Source organism: Dromiciops gliroides, chromosome 2, assembly GCF_019393635.1.
Source record: "Dromiciops gliroides isolate mDroGli1 chromosome 2, mDroGli1.pri, whole genome shotgun sequence".
NCBI classification, from domain to species: domain Eukaryota; kingdom Metazoa; phylum Chordata; class Mammalia; order Microbiotheria; family Microbiotheriidae; genus Dromiciops; species Dromiciops gliroides.
Window position 1 is genome coordinate 137877831 of NC_057862.1, and position 23042 is coordinate 137900872.

General features: G+C 37.6%; 1 protein-coding gene across 4 annotated transcripts in view; it reads left to right on the forward strand.

Moving 5' to 3' along the window:
- The window catches only part of LRRK1 (leucine rich repeat kinase 1), a 174837-nt gene that overhangs the window by 60926 nt on the left and 90869 nt on the right, over positions 1–23042 (forward strand). For all 4 annotated transcript variants that reach the window (XM_043989261.1, XM_043989258.1, XM_043989260.1 and 1 more), the window contains 3 exons: positions 2043–2214; positions 6743–6922; positions 7516–7664. In XM_043989261.1, coding sequence (XP_043845196.1) covers positions 2043–2214; positions 6743–6922; positions 7516–7664 — 501 coding nt within the window. The remainder of the gene's footprint in view (positions 1–2042; positions 2215–6742; positions 6923–7515; positions 7665–23042) is intronic.

Below are 23042 nucleotides of genomic sequence, written 5' to 3' on the forward strand. Positions count from 1 at the left end.
CGTCAGACATTTAACACTTATTAGCTGTGTGACCCTAGGCAAGTCACTTAACCCTCATTGCCCCACAAATAAATAAACAAACAAATAAATGGATGAATGAATAAATAAAAATAATTTTTTTTAAAGGATGACACTTAGGCTTTGAGCCAGGGAGACTGGGTACACTGGACAGTACTAGGAAAGTTTGGAAGGGAGGAGAATTTGGGAGAAAAGGTAATGAATTCAGTTTTCGACATGTTGAGTTAAAAATGTCTAGAGGACATCCAGTTTGAGGTGGCGAATAGTCAGTTGGAGACATGAGTTAGGAGGTTAGGAGTGAAATTAGAACAGGAGGAGTAGAACTGAGAATCATTAGCACAAAGATTATAATTGAAATCATGAAAGCTGATGAGATCACCAACTTAAATAAGACAGAAGGAGAAGAGGAAAGGACCCAGTACAGAACCCTGAGGGACACCCACCTCATGATCTGGGTAAAGATCCAGCAAAGGAAACTGAGAATTAATCAGATGGGTAAGAAGAAAACCAGGATGGAGTAGCTAGCATCACAGACACCTAAAGAGAAGATGATGTCAGTGAGAAGAGGGTGATCACCAGAGAGAGGTTAAGAAGGATGAGCATCATTATACTTCTACTTTCATTATTCTTCTCTCCTTAACCCCCTGGGCCCCCACTTCTCCAACCTAATCCCTATACAATCTGTTCTTAGGATCCAATATTATAACTTCATTATTCCTAAGGCATAAAGTAGTTGGAAAGATTAATGTGTAAATCTCCTTTCAGGAGTATTTTATTTTAGTGGAGAACAAAATTAAATGATTGAAATCCCTTATGGTGAAATTTCAGGCAACAGTGATTAATGTGAGGAGCTTTTGAACAATTATGGTGAAGATTCTTCCTAGCACACCCCAAACAAAATTAAATAAGGCCCATCTGGTCTATCTGCATAGGCTCAAAACTTTCTCTCACATTGTTAGACTCATTCTAGACCAATAACCTAATTGTCTAGACTGAGGGAAATTCCATTATCTAAAGACCCACAGAAGGGGAATTTTGATCTCTGCACTGTGTTCCTTGGGAAAAGAAAGAGGAAGTAAGCAGTAAATACTACTGTCATCTACCTTTCAGGAATAAATTTAGATGAGATTTAGAATAGATTTGGTTAAGATAATAAACAAAGAGAAAGTAAGGAATCAATAACTTGCTTGCTTCAAAGATACTTGTACTGGAGAAAACTGCTGTGTTTGCATTCATGATTGATTGAACCCAGAATTCTTGTGATGTGGTGACTTAGTTCAATGAGTTATGGGACTTAGCTATGTAACTAAGGAAAAAGACTAAATGCAGAGCTTTCTGTTTTCAGCCTGGCCCAGGGGGTCAGGTTTGCTGAATACATTATAAGTTTTCACTAGATTTTAAGTCCCATGAAATGTTATCTAACATTGGTTTTTAAATGATCACCTAGCATTATGTTCTTCATACACTAGGTACTTAATAAACATGTTGAAGTGAATCAAATTAATAATATGATACCACAATATTGCAGGTAACTGCAAAGTAAGAATCCTCACAGAAATCTTCAAGCTGGTTTCTTTTGGATCACAAAATCAAGATCATAGGATTTAGACCCAGAAGAAATCTTAAAGCTCATTTGAAGAAACTAAAGCCCTAAGATGTGAACCCAGGTGCTCAGACTCCAAATCCAGTGCCTCTTTCTATGCGCTACACATAGTGGGAAAGAACAGCTGGGTTCCAATCTTGAGTCCATTTTATTTCTTTTGTGACCTTGAGCCAAATCCACAAAACTCTTTAATCTGCAAAATGAAGGGTCTGGACTGGACCTTTAAACACCCATTCAGGATACAGATATGCTTCATAGTTCTCCATCTGCATTCAGTGATTTTCTCCAAAACTTACTTAGGCCTTGACTCACTATAACCAACCTGTTTCTCAATTTATTGTCTAGTCTGTGAGATGATTTTTAAATAATCTCAGGATTTTAAGAGGAAACTTATGCTTGGGTCTTTCTCCATTCTCTCTAGTGCCAGCTTTTGAGCATCACAGCTGCCTATGGAGATCTAGAAGCAGTGAGGTACCTTCTCAAAGAAAAATTTGTTGAGTTACCCACAGAACCAAATGATGATAATCCAGCTGTGGTGGCCGCTTATTTTGGACACATGGATGTTGTAAAAGAATTATTAGATTCCTTACTGGGTAAGTTGCTGCCTGGGGCTATTTACCAGACACACAATGGCTTTTCATCCCAACATACTGACAAACTTTTATGTGTGAACATTCAGCATGGGATGATGGAAAGAACATTGAACTTGGAATTAGGAGAGACTTGGATTCAAATCTGAACTCTGACACAGTGGAGTAGTTAACTTCCATTTCCTTATGTGTAAAATAAAGGTGTCAATACTTGAAATACCTCACAAGGTGGTTATGAATGATTATTGATATTATTATTATTTATCAGCAAGCAAAATCATTAGGTAGCTTTTGTTTTGTTTTGTTGGGCAATGGGGGTTAAGTGACTTGCCCAGGGTCACACAGCTAGTAAGTGTCAAGTGTCTGAGGCCAGACTTGAACTTAGGTACTCCTGAATCCAGGGCTGGTGCTTATCCACTGCGCCACCTAGCCACCCCCATTAGGTAGCTTTTTAAAGGGAGTTTTTTAATTCCTCAAGATTAGAAAGTTTCAGGGTATCCAAACCCCTTAGCAAAACAAAGTAAAAAAAAGAGCTTGTTTGTGAAAATTTCCCTCTGAAGGAAAATGCAGTTATACATCTTTCTGATATTACCTTATAAAAATTGAGGACAAATGTAAATGATTTAGACATCAAATGAGATCATAATTGTAAAGCACTTAGCACAGTGCCTGGAACATAATAAACACTATATAAAGAGGAGCTATTATTAGTATTGAAACCCAGTGGTCAGGGACTAAGGTTAATATGAGACCATTTGCATAAAGCATTTTGTAATTATAAATTGATATGCAAAGTTATAAGCTATTGTGATAATGATAGAAAGTCACATTTGGGACCATCACCAAAATGATGGTGCTGCTGTTTCTTCCTCTTTCTCTTCCTCTGCCTCCTCCTCCTCTTCTTCTTCTACATCTTCTTATTCATAAATGCTTCTTACCACAACTACCATCTTTTTAAAGTTAAATTCTTTTTTAAAAAAATTAGCAATTATTTATTTTTCTCTCCTTCCCACCTCTCTCCCTCCTGATTCAAAACAAAACTCTTGTAAAACATATAGAAAACAAATTCCCACATTGGCCATGTCTAAAAATATAGCTTTTATTCTGCACATTTAGCTTATCACTTTTTTCTATGTCAGGAGATGGGTACCATTTTTTGTCGTTGCTGAAATCATGGCTGGTCATTTCAATGATAAGAGCTCAAGTCTTTCAGAGTTGTTCATTTTTACAGTGTTTTTGTCACAACTGCTATTTTAATAGTAAAAATTATCGGGGCAGCTAGGTGGCGCAGTGGATAGAGCACCGGCCCTGGAGTCAGGAGTACCTGAGTTCAAATCCAGCCTCAGACACTTAACACTTACTAGCTGTGTGACCCTGGGCAAATCACTTAACCCCAACTGCCTCACTAAAAAAAAAAAAAAAAATTATCAATAGCATTTACATAGTGCTTTAACACTTGCAAAGCACTACATATGTAATTTATATGTTAACTTAATTTGATTTTTTTGATTCTCACAACTCTGGGAGGTAGGCACTATTATTGATCTCCATTTTACAGATGAGTGAACAGAGGCTGAGAGATTTTAAGTGATTTGTCCAGGGTCACACAGCAAGTAATTGCATAAGGTAGGATTTGAACTTAGATCTTCCTTCCTCTAGGTCTAGTTCCTAATTGCTAGGAGTGATTTTTCACTTGTAACCAAAATGGTGCCAACAAGAAAAGTGGGGGAGATCCACTTTCTGCCACCTTAAAGAAGGAATTGTTTCCATTGCCCAAACAAGTTACAGTGACAAAGCATCAATTTGGTATACTTTATGCCCATATGTCTGTATCTGATAGAATAGGGGTTTTCCATCTCTGAATGGAATCCTGTGCTTTGAGTTCTGTACCAGGATCAACCACAGATCTGCTTTGTAGTTTTCTAAGAGGTTTTTCCCCATCTTCCAAAAATCCCACTTATCTAGAAGATTTCTGAGTAAGGAGTGGAGGACAGATTAGTTTCAGTACCTCATGAAGTTTGGATCCACTCAAAGACGTAACCAAGCTATAACCTATTGGGTACCTTCTAAGGAAACCTTAAAACAACCCTAGAACTTCTTTTCATTTTGTCTTTTTATCCCCAGTAGCTCTGCCCATCAGTAAATGCTTAATAAATGTTGGTTGGGTTGGATTAGATTTATCCTTACTCCTAAACTTTGGGAAATGTTTCATATATCAGGCCTCATAGACACTCTTGGAAGAACTCATCTGGGGCAATGATTAGTGTGCCTGGGTATATACTGTAAAAAAAAATAATAATAATTATCAATAACTATAACTAACCTGGAAAAATTATATATAACTGTATTTATGAAAAATTATAGGTATAGAAAAATTATAAGTGGCCTGTAAATCCCTTCGTGGTTGCCATTCAAATGTTAGAATATTTTTTAATTGACTAGCCTAATTTTGGGGGGACTGATCTATGCATGACTAATCTGGGGACTTATGACTATTTGGCTATCTGACTTCGTTAAATTTAATATGGGCCGTTTATAAAGTTCCACCACACTGCTCCCAAACTGATAGACTAAAGATTAAGAAGCCTCTTAACCAAATAATCAAAGCAGAGTTTATTTATGAGATACTATTTCAAATTAGGAATGGGAGGAAATAAAGTACAACCTGATTGTTTTCCTGAGGTCTCTTTCCACTGCGGCTCTTAGCACCTGCTGCGCATGGAACTTCTTGAATACAATAAGGGCCTTAGCCGCCTCCGGCCTCAGGGCATGTTACACTTTCCCTGGTTTGTATTAAGGCCTGTAACCTTGTCAGACCAGTCTCTCCTTTTCTGAACCAAACTCTCCTCCGTCCTTGTCCGGGCTCCCCTCTAGTCAGCCTCTCTCCTAGTCCGTCCTCAAGTCTCCTCTAGTCTGTCCTCTTCTAGTCAGCCCCCCTTCTTCCTTTTCTTCTCTCCACTCAAATCTTGGGGCTTCCTTCACCCCCACAGACCAAGCTAATCAGCCAGCCAGAGCTGCAGCTTGGGGGGGGGGGTGCTCTCGAGCCTTATGCCTCAGCACAGGCCATCCGGGATCCTTCAGATAGCTCCACTCAGGTCGGAGGGAGCTGGGGGCTTTTTTTTCCCCCAGCTGTCTGTCCTGGTGTCTTGTATATCCCACGGGGCTTTTTCGCTCAGCTGAAGCTAAGGAGGAGGGGGAGAGACCCTGAAGGCCTAAGGCTTTCTAATCTCAGCCTAAAGGTAAGGTCCCCAAATCAAAATAAATTTCCACAATACTGATGAACTAGTGTACCTTGGTACACTAAAAATTTAGTTTGCATGTTCATCATTATGTCTACTACATACACCCCTTTCTTTCTCTTTTTTTCCTTTTTCCTTGCTCTCTCTTTTCAGTGACTTTTTACTGTTATTTTCACCTTCTTCTCCTTGCTCATGCCTTAGACCTGCTAATGACCACCAAAATGCTTATTAACTCCAATGGTATCCCTCAAGGCTATTATAACATCCTCTCTGGGGTAGAAGAAGAGAGGATCCTGGCAAGATTTCTTTCTTTACAGCTCTCTGGTAGGCCACTGATGGGATAGAAGAGAATGCTGATATAACTTTAAGTGATTTTCTGGAACTACAGAAAGGGGTCTTTTTCCCCCATTGTCTTGTTGGGGGTTCCTTTGCTGAATTATATAACTATAATTTCTACCCCCTGTTACCGAGCAGCAGAGTTTAACTGAAGATTGGGAGGGAAGAAGATGTATCTAAACTAATGGGCCATCTTCTTTGGGGAGTTAGAGTATTCTAAATTTTGCCCTGGCCATATGACAAGAGAACAGTTTTCAACTGACTTCTCATCAATCCAGCCTGGACATGGCTAACATGAAACTGTAGAATTTAGTTAGCAATTAGATAGCCCATAAGAAATATATTTATTCACTTTCATATATCATATGGTATGTATCATATGATTCACTTTTCAAGCCTTCCTAGTTTTCAGGTAAACTTCCTCTTTTAAGAAAAGAGGGTTGGTTCTGGTCATGGATTTTCAGACTTTTTTTTTCCTTGAGGCTTTGGAAATGAGATGATGTTATGATGAGGGTTGCTAAGGGTGCATGCAAAGAATGAGGTAATTTCCATGGAGACTGGACCCCCCCAAAAAAACTGTCATGCTAATTTGAATTTGAGGGTATTACAGCACTGCAACCCACGCAGTCTCTGTTCATTCAGTGTGCTTGTTAAATAGCATTTCGTGCTGAAATAAAGTGGGCAGTGATGGTTATTTCAAGGAGTAGATTCTAAAGATTTCTGAATGTCAGTTATAATTACAGAGAATTTAGAGAGAGTAGCATGGAACTTAAAAGAAGAACCATCCATTCCCCCTACACCTCTGCCAAATGTTATCAACTTGATGCAAGCATCTTCCAATTAAATCAGGGTTTGTATTTATGGGCAGCCAGAATGAAAGGATCAGGGTGGTAAAATTGAATAGACTATTCAATGTATTCTTGTGTTGTGTGTGTTTCTTTTAATTGCCTTACTAGGTCCATGCAGCTACCAACGACTGCTGAATTGGATGCTAGCCATCGCCTGCCAACAAGGACACCTAGATGTAGTTAAACTCCTGGTACTTACTTATAGTGCTGACCCAGAGAGCTATGCAGTAAGGAAGAATGAATTTCCAGTCATTATAAGGTTACCACTTTATGCAGCTATCAAGTCAGGTACATAATTGCTCTTACTGAAGTCTTTACCAACACTAAAGGATCTGGAACTGTCTTTTCTTAAAAGTTGTTAACAGCAATTGAGGCTGTTAGTGGATGTGGAACCAGGTCCACAGAGTAACCACAATCTTCTGAGCTCCCAGAGTTTCCTCCAGATGGTGGCATATGTTTACAAGTATATTATTATCTCCAAGTATATTCTCATTCTCTCTCTCTCTTGCTCTCTGTCTCTCTCTGTCTCTGTCTCTCTCTCTGTCTCTCTTGTTCTCTTCATCTTTCTGATTCCTTCACACTTGGGGACATTCAGAAACACAAATAAACTTTTTCAAATGGGAACATTTTTATAAGGTACAAAATAAAAAATACAAAATCACACAAAATTCTGCCACTAGTAGAATCTTGATATTTCGGGGGAAGTACTCTACAGAGAGACGTTAAAACAGAGCAAGTCTTTTCTTAGTTCCTCTTTCACATGTTGAATTCCCCACTTTTGGTAATGACCAGTTCCTTATGGTTTCTTTAAAAAAAAAAAAAAGACCCGGAATGAAAAAAGGAGGCTGACCCCTCTTATCTTTTTTCCCCCTCTTCTTTAGGGAATGAGGATATTGCTATATTTCTGATTCGTCATGGGGCCTTCTTCTGTTCATACATTCTGATGGATAGTCCTGATCTGAGTAAACATCTTCTTAGGAAATATTTCATAGAGACAAGCATACCAGGAACTGGTTCTCCAGCAAGAGCAGTAAGTAGCATGTACCTACAAACTACAGATCTGAAGTGTGGCCTAATCCCTTGTGACTATACAAGGTTTCCCAAAAATCTTCATGTAGTTTTGAGCCACTAATAATAATAATAATTAGCATTTAAATAGCACTTACTATATGCCACTTTATAAATATCTCATTTGATCTTCACAATAACCCTGGGAGGTTTTACACATGAGAAAACTGAGGCAAACAGAGTTTCAGTGACTTGCCCCAAGTCACACAGTTAGTAAATGTCCCAGGCTGGATTTGAACTCAGGTCTTCCTGACTCCAGGCCCAGTGCCGCATCACCTAGTACAGCTTAAAATTGCACTAAGACTTTTGGGATACCCTGTATTTTATATACTGCATTTATGACTTTTCTCCTGAAACTGGAAAACTCTGTCATGGCTGTCTGGTTAAGGTATAGAAAATTTCTAACATTACATTAACTGTAAATGGTCATCATGTAATCTAGTAAAGAAAAGGATAGGTGGCTGGACCTGTGATTTCATATGGATCGGAAACTAACCAGTGAAAAAACTTCCTCTTCCAATGTGGGCCAGCACCTTCTCTTCAAATTCTGTTCTCAGAGGATTGCTAAGAGCATCTAGAAGCTCAGGTTCACGTAGCCAGTATGTGTCCTAGGCAGATCTTGAACCCAGAACTTCCTGGCTCCAAGGACAAACAGCTTCTCAATCTATAAGAGATATTTGGTGAATAATCCCATTGAACAGCCCACAAAGATTTCTAAGTGTACTTGGCTTTTCTTGGTAGGAGTAAGCATGGTTATGTTGCATCCTCATACCTGACCCAGATTTTTTAGTATATAATTATTCGTGCAGCATATGCAGTGTTTGCTCAGTAAAGAAAATTCCAAAGACTATATGCTTACACATCTTACTAAGACCTTTCTTGGTATAAGAGTCAAAGAGAAAACAAAAGCACTAAAAATGTGACTCATAAAATCTCTTCCAGGTTCTTAAAGCACATAGCTCTTAAAAAAAAAAAATCATGTGAATTCCAGTGGCAAGTACCTTAAAGTAGATGTGTTTGTATTTGTTATAGTAACTTTGTTTAGCAATGGTGCTTTTAATAAGAGCTATGAAACAGTGAGATTTAGTAGTAAGATAAAGTCATGTCCTGTGAACCAGAGGTAAGTGCCATCTAAAATCTGAATTGCCTTATCTGTCTTCTGTCTTCTCTATATTCACATCTTCTGTTTGGATTCAGAAAACACTTAGTCATGCATACTTAATTGTGTTGCAACAGATATGTATTTGTATCATTTGATATTAATTCTTAGTTTGAGTACTAAGTATTTATAGTGTTTGAATTCTCATAGTTTTATTGTTCTTGTCTATCTTCATGATTTCGTGGGTTTGTGAGGCCAGAAAAGCAACAAGATAATAAACTATTTCATCAGTATCAGTTGATTTGTTACATTTCAAATGACTTTGAGTTATATCACCCTTTCATTCTATTTCTCAGATTTAAAAAGTTTTTTTACATAAACTGTAGAGATTAGAAAGAAACTTTCTTGGCATATGTAGGTGTCTATTAAGCACCTATAGTGAGTCAGACAAATAAATCAATAGTAGAGGTGGTGTTGCATGAACAATGGAGAATCAGCCTTGGAGGGTTTGGGTTCACATTCTGCCTTTGACACATTGTAGCATTGTGATTTTTTTTATTTTAAATTTAAATACAAAATGAGAAAAGAAAAAAAGAACATTTCCATGCATACAGTAGAACATAAGAGAGCATTCAATACAAAACAATACATTTCCATTTCACAAAAACCTATGTAATAAATCCTCCACATTGTTTTCATAACAACCCAGCTTTTCTGCGCTTCCTTCCAGGTTTTCTTTTGTTCTCTTCTGTGTACTTTTTTTTTTCTTCTGTCCTCCCCTCCACCTTATAGAAGGCTATAATTAAATGTGAATATATATACATATGCATATATATATCTATAAACATATACATATATACACATACACATACGCATATGTAAGACCACAGATGTATATTTCTGTTTGTCAATTGTTCCTCTGGAGGTGGATAGCATCTTTCCATGTTTTTCTAAATCAGCCAGCTCATCATTTCTTATATCATAACAGTATTCCATCAAAATCATATCTTATCTGAGAGATTGTCTATGAAATTTTTCCCCCAATTTTTTACTTTCCTTCTAATCTTAGCTACATTGGTTTTATTTGTACAATACATTTTTTATTTTAAATAATTAAAATTATCAAGTTTATATTTCCACAATGCTCTCACTTTATAATATAATTTAAGGTCTGGTACTGCTGAATCTCCTTCTTTTACATTTCCCCCCACCTTATTTTCTTTGAAACTCTTGACCTTTTGTTCTTCCAAATTAATTTTGTTATTATTTTTCTAACTCAGTACAATAATTTTTAGTAATTTAATTGGAATGGCATTGAATAAATAGGTTAGTTAGGTAAAATTGTCATTTTTAAAAATTATGTTGGCCTTCAGTTGTTCTCAAAGAGGACCATGGCAGATACCATAACTTTCAAATTTTTTGGATTTAAGTGAGGAAAGGCTGTATAAAGTCACCAACCTCATTTAGTTCTCTGGAGCTACCTGGGTGCGATGGCAAGATATGTTATCAGGATGCCTGGAGATGGCATTCAATGTTTAAAGCATTTGAGGTTAAGTGACTTGCCTAGAGTCAAACAGTAAGTGTCTGAGGTCATATTTGAACTCAGATCCTTCCAGCTTTAGGGCTGGTGCTTTACACTGTGCCACCTAGCTGCCCTGATATTGACTTTACTCATGAACTATGAATATTTCTCCAATTATTTAAATCCGACTTTATTTGTTTAAAGAGTTGTTTTATGTTTATATTCATTAAGTCCTTTGTCTGTTTTGACAGATATACTCCCAGGTATTTTATACTGTCTAATTATTTTAAATGGTATAAAACAATATTGAATAATATTGATGATACAGCATAGTTTCCCTATTTTTCTCTTTTAATTAAATCTGTTTTTGTTTTAACTTTGTCTGACATGATGATTACTACCCCTGCTTTTCTTACATAATAAATTTTACTCCAGCCCTTTATTTTATCTCTACTCAAAGTGACATATTGTTGAATTCAGATTTTTAATCCATTCTCCTGTCCATTTCCAGGTTATGGGTAAATTCATCCCATTCACATTCTAAGTTATAATTACTTGTGTATTTCCTTCCATCCTATTTTTCCTCTCTATCCTTCTTGCCCTATTTACCCTATCGTTCCTCACTTTATTTCTACCTGCTCCCTTTCCCATCTATTCCTTTTTCTTTCTTTTTTTTTTTGAAGGGCAATGAGGGTTAAGCGACTTGCTCAAGGTCACACAGCTAGTAAGTGTAAAGTGTCTGGGGCCGAATTTGAACTCAGGTCCTCCTGAATCCAGGGCCAGTGCTTTATTCACTATACCACCTACCTGCCCCCCCCATCTATTCCTTAATCTTTCTGCCCTCTAAGAATCCCTCCCTTATCCTCTCCCCCCACCCTCTACTTTAATCTACCTTTCTTTGAGAGAGTTTCTCCCTTATCCCATCTCCTAATTCTTAATCTATACACCCTTCTAAAAGTTCCTCCCTTATCCTATCCCCTCACCCTTTTATTTCTTTCTAAATTTAGAAGACTTTTTTTATATACCCTTCTAGATGGATATGTCGTTCCTTCTTTAACCCATTTCTGATGAGACTAAGGTTCTAGCACTACCAGCCCTGTCCTTCTTGCTTCTTCTGAATCAACTCTTCCTTTCATGCCTTATTTGTATGAGGTGATTACTCCTTTTTATCTCCCTATGAAGTTTCATTTTTTTAGAATCACCCCATCATGCACAGCTCAGCCCAAGCATTTCTTTCAAACTACCCCCAAAATGATGGCAGTCATGAGTACTGATAACATTTTCACATATAAGAAGTAAACAGTTTGATTTACTGAGTCTCTTATAACTGTTCTTTACTGTTTACCATATATTTCTCTTGGATCTTATTTGTCAAATTTTCCATTAAGTTCTGCTCTTTTTGTCACAAATATCTGAAAATCTTTTAATTCATTAAATGTCCATTTTTTTTCATTCAGGATTATATATAACTTTTCTGGAAAAGGTACCCTTGGTCATAACCCCAGCTCTCTTGTTCTACAAAATGTTCCAATACCTATGGTCCTTCAACATTGTTGCTGCTGGGTCTTGTGTAGGATTGTAGTTCCACAACTTAAATTTTTTTTTTCTTGTTACTTGCAATATTTTCTCCTTAACCTGGGAGCTTTGAAATTTGGCCGTGATATTCCTGTAAGTTTTCCTCCTGGGATCTATTTTAGGTTGTGATTGGTAGATTTTTTTCTTTTCTACTTCTGTTTTACTTTCTTGTTCTAAAACCTCAGGGCAATTTTCCATAATAATTTCTTATAATATTGTATCAAAATTCTTTTTTTGATCATAACTTTCAGGTTATCTGACCATTCTTATATTGTCTCTCTTAGATCTGTTCTCCAGATAAGTTGTTTTCCTGATGACGTTTCACATTCTCTTCTATTTTTTATTCTTTTATTATTTTGTGGTGTCTTAGAATGTTATTAGCTTCCCTTTGCCTAATTCTAGTTTTCAAGGAATTATTTTCTTCCTTAAGTTTTTGATTTTCTATTTCCAGTTCATTGACTTTCTTTTCATAATTTTCTTGATTTTCTTGGATTGCTATTATTTTTTTCTAATTTTTCCTCAATCTCTTATTAGATTTTAAAAAGTCTTTTTTTTTTTAGTGAGACAATTGGGGTTAAGTGACTTGCCCAGGGTCACACAGCTAGTAAGTGTTAAGTGTCTGAGGTTGGATTTGAGCTCAGGTACTCCTGACTCCAGGGCCGGTACTCTATCCACTGTGCCACCTAGCTGCCCCTTAATATTTTTGGCATGTTTATTTATTGTTGTTTTTTTTTTTGGTGAGGCAATTGGGGTTAAGTGACTTGCCCAGAGTCACACAGCCAGTAAGTGTTAAGTGTCTGAGGTTGGATTTGAACTCGGGTCCTCCTGAATCCAAGGCCAGTGCTCTATCCACTGCACCACCTAGCTGCCCCTTAAAACGTCTTTTTTTAAGTTCTTCGAAGAACTTTTTTGGGCTTGTGACCATTTGATGTTTCTTTTTGAAAAAGGACTGGCTTTTTTAGCTCCACTGTCTTCATCTGAATATGAACTTAGATCTTCTCTATCCCCATAGTAGCTATCCATGTTTGGGTTCTTTCTCCTTTGCTTACTCATTTTTATTTTGTTTTTACCAGCTTATCATTATAATCAAGTTCTAGTCCCAAGATGTGGGGAATGATGCCCCAAGCTTCTAGTCCTTCTTAGTGTTATTTTCTGAGCTGTGGCCTAACCTTGGGCACTCCTTTTTACCCCTAAGCCATAGCTAGGAACCCCAGGCACACTCTCCTGCAAATGCTCTTGCTCCCTGTGGTCTCTCTGGTGGCTGCAAACTTCAAACTTCTCTGCCTTGGAACTGAAACTAGAGACTTGCTCCTGCAAGTGCCCATGGTCAGCAGGGGCCCCACCACTCTTCTACAGCTCTCACCAGGCATGTGGTAGCTTCTTCTCCCCCAAAGCCCCAGCCCGGGATCATGCCCACTCAGCACAACCCTGCTTGGCTTCCCTTCAACAGTGTAAGGTCCTTCAATCTTTTGTTATTCGGCCATCTGACACCCACCCTATCCCTGAGGTCAAAGTTCCTGAGGCTGCCTCCCAACCCAGCCCCCAGGGCTTGGTGTTTATTGATTGGCAGAGTTGACCAGGAGATGTTTGCACTTCACTTAGGCCAAACTTCCACCCCTGGAGGTTAGGTCTTTCCTGAAGTCTTCTCAGATTTTCTCTAAGACAACTTGTCTTAGGAGGAGAACTGCTTTAGTTTTGTTTGTTTCTGCTACTCTGTTTTCACTTTGAGGCAATGTTCTGTCTTTTTTGTAGAGAAAATTTGGAGAGCCTAAAGTTTTTTGATGTATATCACCATCTTCCCAGAATCTTCTCTAGTACTGTGATTGGGAGCAAGTCATTTAACTTTTTCATGCCTGGAGGCCACTAAGATTAAAAACAAATTGCCCATTTGAATTGATAAAGCTTCCCTACTTAGAGGTCCCTATACAAGACCTGCATTCTACTTAAGCTCATGTATAGGTTTATATGTGTTTGTGTATCAATTCTAAAGCTCTAGTTAACCAACACAAGTACCCTTAAAATTGTGGGCTTCTTGCTAATGACTTTTATGCAAAGCCCCTCTGAAATGATAGCATTTATTGTCTTTGCCACTCATTTGTCAATCTTATCCTGCCTTTTGACATTTTCTAGTATTGTTTTTAACTTTTCCTCATCTTGCCACCCCACCTAGACCATAAACTACTTAAGGGTAGAGGCCACATTCTCCATAGTGCCCAGTAAACAGAATGTGTTCTGCAAATATTTGCTGTTTTGATTTAATAGCAAAATGATGTTCTGATTGATCCACATATACACACATACACTGTAGGTTGACATTTGCCTAATTCCTCAGACTTCTAAAATTAATAGAGGTAGCTTGGAATTGTGGATAGGGAGCTGGCCTCTGAGTCAGATACATACCGGTGACTGGACAAATGATTTCATTTTCAGTGTCCTAGAGCAGTGGTATTATACTCAAGGAAAAAGGATCCCTGTGCAGCATACTGAACTAGAAAACTACAAATTGGCCTTATCTTTGTTTTATTGCATTTTTATTTATTTTGTTAAACATTTTTCAATTACAATTTAATCTGGTTCAGGTAGCCAGCAGACTGTGATTTTTTGATATCTCTGTTCTAGACATCTAAGTTTCAAAGAATGTGCTGACCTGCATTGGTAGAAGCAATTTCTTTACTGAGAATTATTTGTTCCAATAGAATAAGAGGTCCAACCCAGAACAAAACACTTGAGATAGCATAAAACCAATGAAGGGTGAAAACTTTACACCAAAAATTCGAAGGACAAAAAAAAATCTTTCTGTAGCAAATGGACTTCTTTCATTGCTTTTACTTACAAATGTAGTAGAATGAGGGTGAAACCACATCTGTAATCTCATAAGCTGCCTAGGAGGAAATTTTTAAGAGCCAATTTTCTTCTTTTAAAAGAAGAAAAAATAAAGTAACATTTGGTTGAGTATTTTTCTGCCATATCATTGCTTTAAAGTTTAATGAAGTGGATTGTTTTCATTGTGAGCATCCTGAGGAAAGTTGGTTTTGTTTCTGTGAGAAGTGACTTTCATGGTTTGGCATTGTCACACCCTAGCAAAAGCAGAAAAACATTTTGAAAGTTGTCGTAAATGCCAGGAAAGAGCTAATTAGGTCCTGGAATCCTGGTGCTGCTTCTCCCTGATCAGTGGTTTCAAACGTTGGATTGGGGCTTTTTTGGTTTGGTTTTTCACCATTGCTAAAATAACAGAAACTTAAATTAGTTTTGATCTTTACTTTAGGAAATTATTTGTTTCCTTAAAAAAAACAAAACACCTAGTAATCCAAAATCTGGCAGCTAAGTCAAAGAAAGCAACCATTCTTAGTGCCTCTTGTATTAAATCTATGCTAATAAACTGGCATATTCATAGCTTTTAAATTCAGGGTGACATACCAGATGAATCATTGTGTACTTTGGGGCCAAACTATTCACTTGCCTATCCAAGCCTCCTCCTTGTAGAAACCAGTTTTGTCAAGTCTACTGTAGTTAATGTACTAAAGACTTATAGAACAGAGAGGGCCTTAATCATTTTTGTGTTATGAATCCTTTCAGAAACTTGATGAAGGCCACTTTTCAGGAGAGTGTTTTTATATGTGTGAACTAAAATACATAAGACTCCAAAGGAAACCAATTATTTTGAAATATAGTTATCAAAATATTAAAAGTTCCAAGTTTACAAATCTGTGAAATCAATTCCTAGACATCCCCCATTCCCACCACTGGGAGTCCCATGGACCCCAGGTTAAGAACACATGCTATATAGCTACAACTCTCTAGGCCCTGGAGGTCTTGGGGTATACCTGGAATGGCTGCCTTTCCATTATCAGAGGAAAGTGAAGGAGCCTATACTGTGTTGCGTGAATAGGGGTTTCACAGAATTACAGAATTTGAGAGTTGCAATGGAATCTCAGAAGCTACTTAGTCCAACTAACGCACAAAACTGTAATACTATAAGATACTCCACACATGTTCATCTAGCCTCTGGTTTCTGGTCTCAAGACCATGTCACAGAATCATGGAATCAGAGATTTAAAGGCAGAAAAAGTCACAGAGTCCAATGCTCCAACCCCATCTTGAAGATGCAGAAAATGAGGTAGAGAAAGTTATCTCTCCAATTGTCTTTCCCTTTCCACTCCCATTATGACTCCAGTTTATGTAATTTTCTTAAATTGAAATAGTCTTCTAATAGGTCTTTTCTCCTTCCATTTTTCTTCCTCCTCCTCCTCCTCTTCTTCTTTTTCTTCTTGGTGGGGCAGTGAGGGTTCAGTGACTTGCCCAGGGTCACACTGCTAGTAAGTGTCAAGTGTCTGAGGTCAGATTTGAACTCAGGTCCTCCTGAATTCAGGGCCAGTGCTTTATCCAGTACACCAGCTAGCTGCCCCCTTTTCTTCCTTTACTTTTTTTTTTTGCGGGGCAATGGGGGTTAAGTGACTTGCCTAGGGTCACACAGCTAGTAAGTGTCAAGTGTCTGAGGCCGGATTTGAACCCAGGTACTCCTGAATCCAGGGCCGGTGCTTTAATCCACTGCGCCACCTAGCCGCCCCCTTTTCTTCCTTTTCTAATCCAGCCTTCATATCCCTGTCAAAGTGATTTTCAGAGGATGACTACCCTCATCATTTTACATCTCAAAAACTTTTCATGGCTCCCCATTGTCTATTGAATAAAGTACCAACTCCTTAGCCTTGTATTTTAAAGCCTCCTACAATCTGGCTCTAACTTAACAGTCCAGCTATCTGTCAAACTGTTGTACTTAATGCACCCTATGTTTTAGCCAAAATGATTTTTGAGCCAAAACTCATATTCTCATCCTTCTCTATTCCATCTCCTTGGCTTTTTTCATCTCCCATCTTGCATCATCTCCCATTTCTGGATAGACCCCCTCTCTCCATCATCCCTATTGAAATCCTTTCCTTTATTCAGTTCAATTTCAATTGGTCAGTTGTGTTAAGGGTTAAAATTCTAGCTAAACTGTCTAAAATATCTAATGAGTGGTCGCCAATAAATTATAAGCTTTAGCAAGAGTTAGACTTTTAAGCATTTATTAAGGAGAATAAGAATTTGGTAAAGAGAGAGAAAAAGGCCTAGATTCCTATCTATTAAAGGGAGAGCACATTTCTAGCTCCGCTCTCCACCAGAGTCCAGAGGAAAGAGCGCGAGACTGAGCGCCAGTCTCTTCCTTCCTCCTCCCACTAGTCCGCGTCACTTCCTGACTCCTGAAGAAAAGACTCCTGGTCTTGCCCTCAAAGACCTTCCCTTCATGGGCAGAACTCTTCTACAGTAAGTATCCAGCAGGTGGCGTTATTCCAATCGTTACAGTCCCCCCTGTTGTTCCTCAAGAAACAAAATGTTTCCTTGACGGAACAGTAAAAAGAATATAATAACTATTGCTAACTAATAATATGTGAACAACAATATAGAAAAGGAAGAGAGGAAAGTTTTGTTCAGAGGGGCGATTTTTTTTTTTTTTGTCCTCATGAACCGACGCTTTGACATTAGTCTTGCAAAGGGAGGGCCTCTGCAGAGAATACATGTTACAGATGGTGTATATTATAACAGAAAGAGAAAAACAACAACAAAAACAACAAATCAAAACTGTTCATTTAAAGTCTCTGAAAGTCTTTTCTCAGATGTCCTCTAGGTGTAGTCGTAGAATGGAAGTCTTTTCAGGGGTTGAGGTATGGATGCTGGTAATCAGCCAGGAAAATTTCCTACAAAATTGAGCTTAACACAACTTTAAAATAGCTTTATCAATAATCAAATCAAACAATGAAAGTTCTCAAAAACATGTCTAAGGGAATTCAGAATCTTAGTTGTTACACATGAAACATATAATAAAACAAAATTGAAACATTCTTTAAAATTATAATATTACTGAGAAGACAATTGCTGTGATATTAATTTTTAAAAATAATTTTTATCTTTGTTTCATCACTTTTTGCATCATCTGCCTAATTATCCTCATGCCATTATGAGAAATTAGAAAATCTAATATAATTGGTAACAGGTGTCAAGGCCAAATTCAACACTGTATTTATCATGACACCTGAGATAATTATGGGGGTTACCATAAAAGAACAGAGAAATGATGGGATATGAGCATTCCCACACTTGAGCAATATGTACTGCCCATACAGTATGCCAGGCTTAAAATAGGTGGATGGAATATACGTCCATGCCACCGAACATATTGGAGGAAACTGAGTCAGACTTAATCAGATGCATGGGATTGAGATGGTCCATGGCATCAGGCATATAGGAGGGAGCATAGAAGCCAGGTGTAGAAGTGAGATGGGTGGGATCAATACTTCCAGCCATCTGTACGATATTGTGGGGAAAAATAAAATAAAATATTAAACCAAGAGAATCCAACCTCAACATTAGTCAAAAGCCGTTCCCTCGGCCATACCTTGACTTCATGCATGTCTCCCCTCATGTGACAGTTCAGTGTCTGCTCTTGCATGTATTCCTCTTGTGATTGGATGGCATCTTGGCCAACTGGCATCTGATAACTCAGAATAAAGGCAATTAATGTTTTAAATGATAAATTCCCATAATTCCAAGTCTCATATGGATTTAAAAATTGAGGATAATAAATGATTGCAAAAAATGTGAATACATCTTGACTCAGAACACAATATATAATTATGCAACAATTTCAAATAATACCCCTTTTTTTTTTTACTTAGTATACAATTACTTTTGTGAAAAATCAGAACATACTTAAATACAAGTTAAAGCACAACAGAATCTCAAAGAACTTTTTTTTTTTGAAAATAGAAAACTTTTACAAATGTTCCCCTCTTTTTTTTTTTTTTTGGGAATATGCTTATCAAAAATAATACTTCTAGAATCAATTTACACTTGCCATGGCAACCAATTTGCCAGGGAAATGCTTTAAAGAGTTTGATCAAATAATCAGTTGAGAAAAAATAACAAAAACAACTCAGAATATGGGAGCACAATACTCCTAGAATTAACATTGTATAATAAAATCAAAACCATCTTGCAATGTTTCAAAATTAGATAGACAAATGAATAGAAGAAAATACACATGGAACAATAAAATACAGTGAAATTCAAACTAAGGAAATCTAAATGAATATGAACTTAATATCAATAAGAGTATTATAAAATATAAACTTGATCACATGACTATAAAAAGCTTTTACAAATATTCTCCTTGTTTTAGAAACTAAGTATAAGACACAATCTCAAAAGCATTAAAATCTCTATGAAAATAAACCCATACCATTAATTTCAAAATGTATATGTAATAGCATAGAAATCCTATGTAACTTCTGAACTGATACTATTAATAATCTGAGTGAATTTAGAACACTTTTGATTCCGATATCTAAAATCCCCAATACTCATATCAATACCTTGCTGCTTACTTCTACATTTCTGTAAAATATATACCCTTCCATGGCAAAAGAAGCGGAGTCTTGAACTATGTTGATGATTGTCATTCTTATTCGGCTTAAGTTTTTCTTCTTTAACCCCTCTATATTGTCTGTCGGGCTTTTCACCATACAAATGCTTTATAAGATTACTAATTAAAGACAAAAGCAGGTTAGCAAAATTATGAACAAAACGAGTATATCTGGAATTTAAAGGGCTTTCTAAGGTTGTCTCAGAAGCACAGCCAGGCTGGGGAAGGGCTGAGCCTGAAGCTGCAAATGTAGTTAGAGAAAGTTGAGCATGCGCATCAGTTCTCTGGACTTCCCAGGCAGGGGAAGCAATGGGCTTGGCCATGGGAGGAGTAGAGGGTGGGGTCTGGAGAGGAGGGGAGGGACCAGAGCAATTTGAATCAGACTTGATTTTGAACTCAGGCCTGGATTCCTCTTCCCCCACTTTGCCTCCAGGTGCTAGGGGATTAAAAGCTTCTAGAGGGTGGGTCATTGCCTCCAGGCATGCAAAATTAGAGCAACAATTAGTGTTAGAACTGGGAAAAGCTGCGGGAATCTCTACAGGTTTCTCTGAAAAAGCATGGTTGGGAGAGGGAGAGATATTTCCTTGTGTGAGTAAGTTGCTGGCTCTTTTAACAAAAAGAAAAAGAAAAATAGAAAATCCACAAAAACAAAGCATTAACATGATCTTATCTCCCATTTGTCTGGTTAAACAGACTAAAATAAAAAATAGGGTAATTAGGGAGTTTAAAAGGTCCATTCGAAAAAATTCAAAGGAAAAACACAGCCAGTACACCAGTACTTAGCAGTTAAAGGGAGAGGGAGGGGAAATTTCTTACCCAACCAGAAGATCAGAAGAAGACTAAGGGTTAGCTTATCCCTTCGTGGTCGCCATCTGTTAAGGGTTAAAATTCTAGCTAAACTGTCTAAAATATCTAATGAGTGGTCGCCAATAAATTATAAGCTTTAGCAAGAGTTAGACTTTTAAGCATTTATTAAGGAGAATAAGAATTTGGTAAAGAGAGAGAAAAAGGCCTAGATTCCTATCTATTAAAGGGAGAGCACATTTCTAGCTCCGCTCTCCACCAGAGTCCAGAGGAAAGAGCGCGAGACTGAGCGCCAGTCTCTTCCTTCCTCCTCCCACTAGTCCGCGTCACTTCCTGACTCCTGAAGAAAAGACTCCTGGTCTTGCCCTCAAAGACCTTCCCTTCATGGGCAGAACTCTTCTACAGTAAGTATCCAGCAGGTGGCGTTATTCCAATCGTTACAGTTGATTCGATTCAATAAATGTTTATTAAACACCTGCTATGTGCCAAGCTCTGTGCTAAGCACTGGGGACATCAAAACAAAAGTGAAACTGGACTCTGCCCTCAAGGAGGTTACATTCTAACAGGGACCATCTCCTTTGTGAGGCTTTTCCTGATGATCTTCTTACCACAGTCCACCCCTCCAAAAGTAGAAATGATCTACTCCTTCCCATTTCTCATGAAATTTTTCTTGAACCTCTCCTTTACATTTTTCATACTCTGACTTGTATTTTAATTGTTTGCCTGTATACCTTATTTCCAACCTCAATTCCTGGTGAATTATAAACTCTGTAACAATAGGGAACTGTGGGGCAGCTAGGTGGCGCAGTGGATAGAGCACCGGCCCTGGAGTCAGGAGTACCTGAGTTCAAATCCGGCCTCAGACACTTAACACTTGCTAGCTGTGTGACCCTGGACAAGTCACTTAACCCCAACTGCCTCAAAAAACCCCAAAACAAAACAAAAAGAATAGGGAACTGTCTTATTTCCCTTTGTAGCTTTAGTGCATAGCACAGTCCTTTGCAAGTTGGTATGGGTGCTCAATACATTTTTTCTTGAACTGGATTAATTTGCAATTGTTAGCAGTGTTCTCTCAAGAGGCCAAATGGCAGGAACTAAAGAGATTTATCTTTTATTCTGGGTTTTGCCTTTTTCTTCGATTCGGATAGATTGAGTCTCCTTCAAAAAAAAGTAACAATAAGAGCTAATATTTATATGATAATTTTAAGGTTTGCAAAGCACTTTGCATACATGATTTCATTTGATCCTCACAACAAACCTGTTAGGGGTTATCACCCCCATTTTACAAATCAGGAAATGGAGGCAGGCAGAAGTTGAGTGACTTGACCAGGGTCATATAGCTCCTATGAATCTGAGGCAAGATTGAAACTCGGGTCTTTTTTTACTAAAACTCAACTTGGCTCTTTATCTACTAGTGTCTCAACTCAGTAGTCTCTCTGTCATACTAGTACTTGAGAGATATTTTGAGAAATATTTATTTATCCTTTTTCTCAGTAATCCATTCCTTTTCTTAGAGGAAGGAAACCTATCAATGGCTAACCTATCATGCATAAATTTGTTCTGCCACAATTTACTATACACATCTTTTTCTTTTCTTATTCTCACTTCTTTCTTCTCTCCCTTCTTCATTCCTCGTTTTTCTTTCTTTATCTTTCTCCTCCCTACTATAGGGACTACCAGTATACCATTAATAGGCATTATATAGTTCCAAGGTGCCTAAAGAGAGCATCAAGCCCAGTTTCAGCACCTCCAAAATTGTGTCTGCTCTTTTACTTTGGTTTTTTTTTTTTTTGCGAATTCCCAGTACTTCATACCTCTGCCCCTTGTTAGTTTGTTAAGTCTTAAATTACTATGCTTCTATCCTAGTCCTCTTCCAAATCTTCTCCTAGGTGTAGCAGAAACCCTTAGCTCTAATAGGCTATGCCAACAAAGTGCAAGCTCTGGAAGGCCCTACTAGGCTAGAAGGGTTTTGAGTATGGTCCCATTTTGAATATGGAATGACCTTGTTTATAATCCAACAACCAACCTAGCCAAATTGGAGAGGCTTGTCCACAGGGGCTAGAGGCAAGGGGGATGATTTTATGGCTATGGTCGCTCTCAAAGACCATCTCCTAAGTCATAGAGAATTTGCAGCTGGCCTTGGTAGAAAGTATCCACCCTGAAGAAACTGTGGATCATTTAATTGCTACTTCCTTTAATTTGTTCTGAAACCAGCTATTGAGGGAGTACAATTCTTGACCTAGAATTTCTTTTGGCACTCTCTCTTCTCAAAGACACATTCGCTGTGCTTGTGTTTGCATTGAAAGTTGTTGTCCCTTTATGCTGTATCGATGTATCAGTGAGTTCTCAGTGACATTGTTTTTTATTTTGCTGTGAGCTGTTCATGAATTTAATCATGCCACTGTTGACTTTCCTCCCTAGGAATTTTGTTTATTGTGAGCCTTCTTGAACTAAACACAGGCAGAAAATAGGGGTTTTGAGGCTTAGTATGATAGATTTAGACTTCAACAATACTAGATGTGAGGCCTTTTTAATTGCCTGTTGCTGTTTTTTTCTTTCTGTCTCTGAGTAAACATTTGGGCAGCCTGTAATCTTTGAATATGACAAAGGAAATTACTTTTTTATGAAAGTTTTTATACTAGATTTGCCCCAGATACAATCTTCATAAGTTTCCAACCAGAGAGAGCTTCATTTTGAAACCATTTCTGTAATTGTGAATATAATATCAAATTAATTTGTAATGGCTTCTCCTATCATTCATACACATACACATACATATTTGTAAAGGTTTTGCGTATCTTAAAACTCTATTTAAATATGGGCTATTGTTGTTATTATTATATTATTCTGGTCATAAAAACACTACCCTAACAATATAAGCCTG